The 9,695-nt window shown below is 37.7% G+C and overlaps 1 protein-coding gene across 2 annotated transcripts in view; it reads right to left on the bottom strand.

The window, feature by feature from the left end:
* Positions 1–4,792: 4,792 nt before the first annotated feature.
* Abcd2 (ATP binding cassette subfamily D member 2) overlaps positions 4,793–9,695 on the bottom strand; it is a 41,745-nt gene continuing 36,842 nt past the window's right edge. For both annotated transcript variants that reach the window (XM_055627248.1, XM_055627249.1), the window contains one exon: positions 4,793–7,951. In XM_055627248.1, coding sequence (XP_055483223.1) covers positions 7,732–7,951 — 220 coding nt within the window. In that variant the 3' untranslated portion in view covers positions 4,793–7,731. The remainder of the gene's footprint in view (positions 7,952–9,695) is intronic.

Genomic DNA, 9,695 nt, shown 5'->3' with positions numbered 1-9,695 from the left:
AAATGAGAACGTGATAGGCATAGCAGTTAAGAATGAATGAAAAAGATAAATAAAAATTAAAACATTATGTAAAAAATAAAATTGGATGATTTGTTGACAGGGGACTGGTTGGGGACTATTTTACACATGATAAGCAAATGATTAAATGAATGAATTAATTATCAAAATGTATATTGGTAAACAAATAAATAAAAGTCTTCTGCAAGTCAGACAAAAAAGAAAAAAACATATAAAAAAGGATTTGGAACTGTTTAAAGCTAGAATATGGTTTTGAAAGATGAAAATGCTGAAAGGACATTCTTGAATAAAAAAATAAAAGTAGTAAATAAACTAAAAGAATAATAATCAGAGTAAAAATAACACCAGCATGCCCAACAAAGGAAATGTGGAACATAAGGATAGAGTAGGAATAAGGAAGAAATCTACCTAGAAAGAGCAGAAATTAGTTGTAGCCCAAGAATCATGGATCATGAATACCACGAAACATATTCTAATTTTCTAAAAAATTCTTTAAGCAGTGATTTGAAAAGATACTTCTCCAAAGATTATATACAAGTGGAAAATAGTATACCCCAAAAGTTAAGCATTTATATGTCTTAGAATGTCTATTAAAAGAAAGCAAAAATCATCCAGTGTTGAAAAAGCTGTGGGGCAAACGGTAGCCTTGTTCATTCCTAGTGGGAACATTAAATTCTGTAGTACCATGTTGGTATGAAGCTGAGGGCACTGTGCCCATTCTGCATAAGAATCAAAAGGAAGAAGCAACTCACAAGCAAAATATGTTTTCATGTCATTCATCCATAACAAGGGATAGATCCTGTAAAATGCTACAATATGGATGACTCTAAAGACCATTATGCTAAGTGAAATAATTTAAGTGATAAATGACAAATACTGTATATCCCATTTATATGAGGCATCCAGTGTAGTCACAGTCATAGAAACACAAGGTAAAATGGTGGTTAGTTTTTATGAATTTGATACAAACTAGAGTCACCTGGGAAGAGGAAAGCTCAACCCAGGAATCCCCTCCATCAGACTGACCAGTGAGCATGTCTAAGGAGTGTTGTCCTGATTGCTGGCTGATGTAGGAAGTACTGGACCTCCATGCCACGCGTGGGCAGGTAGACCTGAGCTGTGTAAGAAAAATAGCGGAACAAAGCAGAGGGAGCAAGCAAGTAAACAGCATTCCTCCATGATCTCTGCTTCAGTTCCTGCCTTAGATACTATCAATGATAGACTAACAGATAAACAAAAAGAAAAAAAAAAAGAAAAAAAATAAACAAAAAAACCACCATTTTCTTCCCCCTACTTGGTTTTGATTAGTGTTTTATCATGACAATAACTTTACTAGAATAGAAGAAGTTAACAGGAGTCGTGATAAAAGATAAAATGAAGTTGTTTAATAAATCGAGAGGCTTGGATATTTCCTGACAAAAAAAGCTTTACAGATCTGTTTTACAGTGATGTGAATTTACTTAACACTGCCATATGCAAACACGCACACAAAAGCTAATGATAAATGCGAGTTTTTTTTTTTTTTACCATAGTAAAGACAGAATTCTTCAGTTACTTACATCTTCAAATTTTACAATGCTGTGTACGAAACTTCTAAGAGAACATTCGTGTGTGTATATGTGGACATACACCAGTGTACATAGGCTCCAGGAAAATGCCGATGATTGAATTTACGCCAGCCTTGGTTGAACCCGTTCCACGTAGATCTTGGAAACATGTTCCATGCAGAATGTAAGGTAGTCTAGATGTAGGGACTTTGAAACTATCACCGGTTTCTGTCATCCTGCAGTTACCAGCATTTGTATGCTGAAAAGCATCCCATTGAGTCAGCTTCCCAGTACAATGTCTCCTATAGGACTTCTCCTAACCCTCCCTATTGGGAGAACTGAGATAGCTCTGGCATATTGTTTACATTTACAAAATGAACTGTGTTTGACATATACCATTGTCCCCTGTTTTACATGGATTAAGCTAAGTATGCTTTAACAGTAAAAACCACAAAAAAATACTTAGTATTTAATAGTATTTTATTGTTTCATTGTGATATAACCTGTTTTTAGATATCAAATCACTGATAAATACTTAATCACCTTGTCTTAGTTAGGGTTCTATTGCTGTGAAGGGACACCATGACCGTGGTAATTCCCTTATAATGGAAAACATTTAATTGGGGCTTGCTTACGGCTACAGAGACTTAGTCCATTATCCTCATGGAGGGAAGCAAGACAGCACATAGGCAAACACGGTAGCTGAGAGTTCTACACCCAGATCTGCAGGCAGCAGGAAGAGAGAGACCCTGGAACTGGCTTGGGCTCTTGAAACCCCAAAGCCCACCTGTGGTGACATACTTCCCCTGACAAGGCCATACCTCCGAAACCTTCTGGAGCAGTGGCACTCCCTGATGACCAAGTTTTCAAATATATGAGCCTGTGTGACCATTCTTAATCAAACCATCTCCACATCCTCGCACCTTATCAATTATACTGAGAAATAATTACTGAGATTTTTTTTTCAAGTAATTTTAAATGTGTTTAACTTTGGAAGTCTTTTGTTTCAATTTTTCATTGTTATTGTAGAAACAGGCTCATACTAGAAAACACTGGCTGAAACTCACTGTTTGGCCTGGGGAGGCCTCTAATTTGCAGTGATGCTTTGCCTGGGCCTCTCAGTGCTGGGATCCCAGCCTATGACACTATGCCTAGCTATTTGCTCTTGTAATTGCTGCATTTGCATTTTACAGTTTTCACACTCTAGTTATCTATATTTTTGTGTTGATATGAAACACATGCTTTTGAATGTACAGAACTGGCTCATTTTAGACATTCTTAACTTTAAATAGTTTCTCCGATTTTGATGCAACATGCTATGTCCAGGAGAGCTCCTACTGGCAAAGTAGGTTACAACCGCACAGATTGGTTTTTACGGAGCTTTGTAGTTTAATCTCATTGGAGGAAAGGAAGAGTATGAATCGTATAAGGAATCCTATAATTGTGTAAGGAAGGGCACTTGCTTTGAGAATAGAATTATTGCTTACCAGCTATAACAAAGTGGTCTAAGAAGAACATATAGTTTATTACAACACAAATATTTTACTTACATGCAACTACAGCATCTCACAGGTTTACAACTGTTTAATTCATCGACCAAAGTGTTTCAGACCTGATGTTGGGGCAGTCTGTCTTGTTTTTCTCTGAATTGCTAGCATAGTAGCTGGTACCTTGCAAGTATCAATAAGCTTATTTATTTTATTTTATTTTTTTTATGTGTATGGGTATTTTGCCTTCATGTTGGTCTGTTCACACTTGTGTTCCTGGTGCCCTTGGAGGTAAGGAAAGAGGACATTGGATCCCTAGAACTACAGTTACAGGCCATTGTGAGTTACTGCAGGAGTGTTAGGAATTGAACTGGGTCTTCTGGAAGAGCAGCCAGTGCTCTCAACAGCTGAACCATCTCTCCGGTTAATACATCTTATGAAGAAGTTCTAACTGGTTGGGAGATTTATTCCTTAGAACATTTAAAAAGTTGTTTCATGTCATCTGCCTTCCACAGAAGCACATTCTTAATGTATAATAGAAATATTAAAATTATAATGTTACATAAATTCCCGAAAGCCAGCGATGATGGACAATGCCCTAGAACGACTGAGCAGAGATGCATTGCTGCACAGACTTGCCCACTGAGTACCGCTAGCTTCAAGCATTACTAAAGCAGCTCCAGTGTCGCATTGAGTGGCATGAACTCCTCAACCTCTCTGGGCTCTTTCACTGATGTTAGAGTTTAACTTCGGCTGGAGATTGGCCAGCTGGGTACACAGGTGAACAGACTGATGTGAGCAGGAGCAGAGAGTTGGCCATGTGGTGGGCCAGAGTGCAAGATTGGTCAGGTCGGGCTAAAACCTGGCTCTGAATCTTCCCAGGTAAAGATTTAAATAGCCTAAGCTTTAAATATTAAAAAGCCTCTGTATCGTCATTTGCACCACAATGACAAGTGCAAAAGCCTGGCTATGAGCCCACAATTGCAGAAATTATCTGCAGCTGCAAACCCTTGCTTCTGCTACGGCAAATAACCATGGTCAAGCTGCCGAAGACAGTCCGAAGCGGCCACACATCCCTACACCTGGGATTAACACAAAAGCACATCCTTAGAACATTTCTGTGTTTCTTGTTCGTTTGTTTGTTTTTGAAGAAACCAAAATTCAAGAATCCCCAAAATGTCACTACACTGCATTTACCACTAAGACGCTTTTCTTGTTCATGTTATTCAATGCAGCTGAGGCTGCTAGGGGGACAATTGCTTCTGAAGGTTTTGCATTAAAATGGTGAGACATTCCCCCCTTCGTATCAGGTAATCAGAAACGTCACCAGAAGATACAAGAAAAGATATGTGTTTTTAATTTTTAATCAGAGAACTTTCATGTGGCAATATTCAAAGTTTACATGCAAACTCTCAACCTTTACCTGTGGGACAGAAACACTGTGAGGTGCCGGATGTGTGGGCATTTTGCTCACGAAGTATTTATCTCAGAAGCATCTCTTTAAATAAATAATTTAATATTTGTCACCACATTTAATACATCTTAAAGCACCGAAGTTCCCCTGGGCTCCAGTCCTAAACTATAACAAGCTTTTAGACTACATAGTCAAAAAAAAAAAAAAAAAAAAGAAAGAAAGAAAAAAAAAGAAAAGAAAAAATATTCCAAACATGGAGATAAGCTACTCCTTTCACAAACATACACTTTTTCTTGGGATAAATGCTTCAAATAAAAACCAACACATGTGTTTATTCCTTTATTGATACACGAAAAATTTGGGACAAAAGTCAAATTACCATCAAAAGAAAACTGTTCCTGGGTAAACACAGAGTTTGTGTTGGGTTTGTTTTCAAGTTATATCTTCAACTTCATTGTGATTTAAGAGAGTTTTCAAGATTATCCCACCTATAAGGGTGAACACAGCTTCAGACTCATGCTCGGCATACCACAGCGTGCTGCAGAGACAGAATGTCACATTTATATGGAACGCAGCTTATAAGTTAACCCCCAGATAATCAAGCTCCATAAATTTACATCATTTCTGAGGGAAAGAAAAGTAGTTTGACAACTGAGGCTATACTTCATTTTCCTTATTATTCTCTGTTGTAGCCAAAGAAGGAGAGGTCTCAGTAGAGCTCAAGTTTTCACAAATGCACCTGCCTCTTCGGACAGTGGCATCTAACACAACTTCACATCGGATTCTCCCTCCAGGACAGAGGATATTTGGTCTCAGAAAAAGCAATTTAGGAAATACGTAGTTACACCCCACCTCAAAAAAAAAAAAAAAAAAAAAAGGTTTGTCCTGAAACTTTAATGTTTAAATTTTGAGACCAGAGTCTTAGAATAGAAATTTGAACATCGCAGAACCCTGTCCACTATGTCATGAGTCTTCTGTTTCCCTTCAGCTCATTGGTAACATTTATTAAATAAGGTCCAATTACAAATCTAGTATCAGTGTTGGCATTCCTTGCGAAGCTTAAAAATGTAAGCCATCCAGTCTTAGATGGTTTTATTTTAAATTATGAAAACTATAGCTTCAAGCGTGAACTTTACATTTTCCTCTTGTGCCTTTCAAAGCCGATGGAAAACACTTATTCCAAATGTTTCCCCTCTTAGCACTATAACCTGGCTAACTGCTCACACGGTTGTCAAAGATTAGTGAATTGTTTCTTAAAAAATATCAAGTGCCAGTTTCTGGTTCCATACTTTTTCTAAACAAAGTCTTTAATTCTTGCCCCACATTTTCAGTAAGAAGTAGTAGGAGCGGACAGATAAAAAAGTATTAATTATGATCTTCTATCACATTGTTTCATGTGAGGTAATCACCTTACATTCACTGGTAATTCAAATTACCTAAATTTTGTGGACTCGAAAATGTGGAAATGCTGTAATTTCTTACAGCAATCTTTGTGAATGACTTCCAGGTAGCCTATCTCCTAAATAGTCTACTGCAAGTTAGCATCTGCTAGAATGCTGCCTAAACACGTAAACAAAATCCTAAACCCCTGAAACGGTTCATCTCAGCTTTTCATATATATCATCCTGCCTGAGAGAGGACAAGGTGAGGGCGCCAATTACAGCTTTCATTCTCCAGTGCACACACACGCACGAGACGCATTCCACAGGGTGTGTTCACATAGATGGCTTCTCGTCTTATTCAGCAATGTGAAGCTTACCAGAAGTACAATGTACTGCCTTTCTTAGCGCTGAAGCTGCAGACACTTAGGTGGCTGTGTAAACATGGCTTCAGTGTGCCGACTTTCTAGGTTCATTTTAAGTCAAAGACCAATGACCGTTCCACTTCCTACCCAATTTTGCAAATACTAATTAAATAATAATGACATGAACATTGCCAACTTTCAATATCTTTACCGTCTCTCAGATGTATTTATTTTTAACGCTATGTTGTTTGGGTGTTTTGTCTGCATATATGAGCAGTGCACTCATGCAGAGCCCTTGGAAGCCAGAGGAGGGTGTCGGATCCTCTGAAACTGGAGCTAGACACGGTTATAAGCTACCATGTAGGTGCTGGCAATAAAACCCAGGTCTCCTACAAGAAGCAAGTGTCATTCTCTACTCTGCATACAATTTCATTTCGGGCCACCTTCCTGGCACATCTCCCTTTTTTATTTTTTATTTTTATTGACACTATATCCCAGTTAAATTTAAGGGGCAATAGTGATAACAGCACTGATTCAGAGAGTCATGAGAACTTCCTTTGATCTCTACTTCTCTTCCAAAATAAATCAGAAAATTAAAAGTAAATCTGAGGGTCTATTTTCTCAGAAGGAAATGAGCAAAAATGATCTGACTCAAAAGATTGCTTCAAAGACAGAGTAAAATGAAATGAATGTGGGAACAAAACCGTGATTTCTAGCATCCATATTTAGGATAGCAATCAAGTTTTTTAAATGCTTTTTTGGGGCACCAAACAAGCAATATTTCTGGATAGAAATTGTGGTAGCTATCTACAGAATCAAGCAGCAGCCAGGACATGCTTTGCTCGGATCCTCTTCCATATGGGCAAATCTCTTTTTAAAAAATAAAAGTTTTTTTTTCCTTAAACAAACACATACAATTCTTACTAATGTTAATTTTTTGTGTCTGTATTAAGATATTCAAAGTCTAATTTTTTTTTTAATACAGTACTTTATACTTGTCTAGCCAGGCTTGTTTTCAACCACTGTCATTAAAATACATTTTTTCGTATTGAAATTATTCATCAAACTGTTCTTCTGTACCCAGTTTTAGTTGGCCCCTAGAAAGGCTGATTATGGCTTTCACTCGCATGTTGCCCTACAGTTCGTCGAATGCGGCTGAAGTAACAATCAGCACCCTAATTCTGCACACCTGACATCAACCCAGGCGCTGTCCTTATTGTTTTGCTTCTGGGCTTTCTCCCACAGGATGAACCTCAGACCACACACATTCCCCTAGTCCTAGAAAGTCCTGTCTTACAGGTGAGTTAGCCTTTCACTGGACATTAATCACTACTAATGTTGACTAAGGTGTTTGGTTTTCTTTCGTTCAAAAAGTTGCCATGTATTTTCCTTGATGCTAAAGTCATACAAAATACTCTTTTGCTGGCTTGCCTTCTCTGCACTTAGCTTAACATACTGCATGCAGTAAAGAGAGATTCTCTGGCTTCACCTAGAAGTTAACTTAAAATAAGTCAAGATAAATTAGGACATCTCATCTTCATTTTGGATTGTTTTCAGCACCGAGTCTTCTCCCAGAATTTTACATAGTTCATTGAGCCTCTGCTGCATTTTGGGAATTCCGGCAAGCTGAGACTCTAACTTTTGTTTTTCTTCACTCAGTGTTAAACGAATAGCAGTGTCCAGCTGTTCAAAGCGCCAACCTCCTTCGCCATCAAATTGTAATAAATGAGTGTGGTATTTCCTGCATAATTAAAATGAAGTATTATGAGTCACAACCTTAAAAGCCACTCTAGTTATTGAGTTTTCTAACTGATGTTTAAAGACAAATTTTAGGAGAGGAGGCTATTTTACATTTGAATTCAAATGTTAACTCAGATAAACAGTGTTAGTGTTACAAGTCCAAAGTCTTTAATCTCTAAGAAATTCTTCTTGATGTTACTGAATTTATTTCATATTTCGAGTATATGTAATTTACAAAGGAAGACTATTCTTATATTAATTTATCCTCATAATCCAGTATGTCTTCTGGATAAATAATAAAGCATCCTTAGGATGGAGCTGACTAAAGGAAACTGAGGAAAGATAGTAAAATTTAAAAGATCACACAGAGAAAAACTAAAGTAAAGAAAACCCCAAAGCAACTTATTTATACATAACACTATCCTCTGGGATGAATTCTATGTAAGTACAACCTCCTCAGTCATAATAATTTAGAATCATTTTTTACATGTCTGCCCCTAGGAATCTTTCAGAGACATTCTCTTGTTGCCACATAGATTCATTCTTCTTTCATGGTTCAACTACCTAAGAACGCCATGGAGGTACAGAATTGAAAGATGGAAGGCAATCCATCTCATAAGCGAAACCAAGGCCATCAGCAGAGGACTTGTGGCATGGGTGGAGAGAGTTTGGCTGTCACAGTTGTTCCCATCATGAGCCTCCTGTGCTTGGTCACTTAGCTTAACAGGCTCATGTTCTCAAATTTCTTGTCTTCCTTCAGTTTTTCATGTTATTTCAAGTAATTCTTATTTATTATGAATTGCCAGCCTTTTCAATCAGTTTCTATCTTATTATGTGGATGTTAGCTGTTAAGCTTTCAATAAGCCCGTAATCCTTATAACCACAGAGGTTAGGTATGGAGTAAGTTATCAGTGGGGAGGGAAGGAACACCCCAGAAAGAAGAATTAGAATAGATAGTTCTGGATGGATGGAAGGGCTAGAATGAGAGGATTAAATAGAGAAGGCAGGGAAGAGGGGAAGTAGAGCAGGGAATACATAAAGATACAGGAAAAATTAAGGAACATTTGAGAGACATGGGAAGCTGTTACTGTAGACATTTCTTAAAATACATACACATATATGAAAGAAAAACGAATGGTATCACCAAATAATGATGGAGGCCAAGCCCCAACATCGACATCACTTGCCACCAAGTGAAACCTTCAGCTCCTGGAATGGGATACATCTAACTGAGTTGTTATCCAAAGGTACCGCATGGGAAACCCAGACAACTCCAGTCATGTCTATTGGTTGCTTTCCATAAACTGACAGTAATGCCCAATTGCTGAAGACAACACCTACATAACTCATTAACCATGAAGAAGTCCAGTTAGTCCATACTTGGAGCCTTTATCACTACTGACAAGTGTTCATAGTCCTGGAAAGCGCTCTGCACATTACCATAGGAGAAAGGTAAATACCAACCCAGCTATAAGCCCTGCTATGTACAATGATGAACTTCCTCCGTGATAGGCTGGTGCAAAAGTGGCACAAAAGCTATGAGAGTAACCAACAACTTTCTGCTGATTGGATTTAAGGTCACTCCATGATATGGAACCCATACCCAGTGCTGCTTGGTTGTTCAAGGATCTAAGGCTAGAAAGGCCATGATGTAGGGAAAACCAAATACTACTTTTCTGCTAAAGGAACTAGAAAAAGAAAAAAAAAAAAAAAAAAAAAAAAAAAAAAAAAAAAAAAAAAAAAAA

This window comes from Psammomys obesus, unplaced genomic scaffold (genome assembly GCF_907164565.1).
Source record: "Psammomys obesus unplaced genomic scaffold, mPsaObe1.curated_primary_1811, whole genome shotgun sequence".
NCBI lineage: Eukaryota > Metazoa > Chordata > Mammalia > Rodentia > Muridae > Psammomys > Psammomys obesus.
Note: the sequence above shows the minus strand (reverse complement) of the source record. Positions and strands in the feature narration are given on the sequence as shown.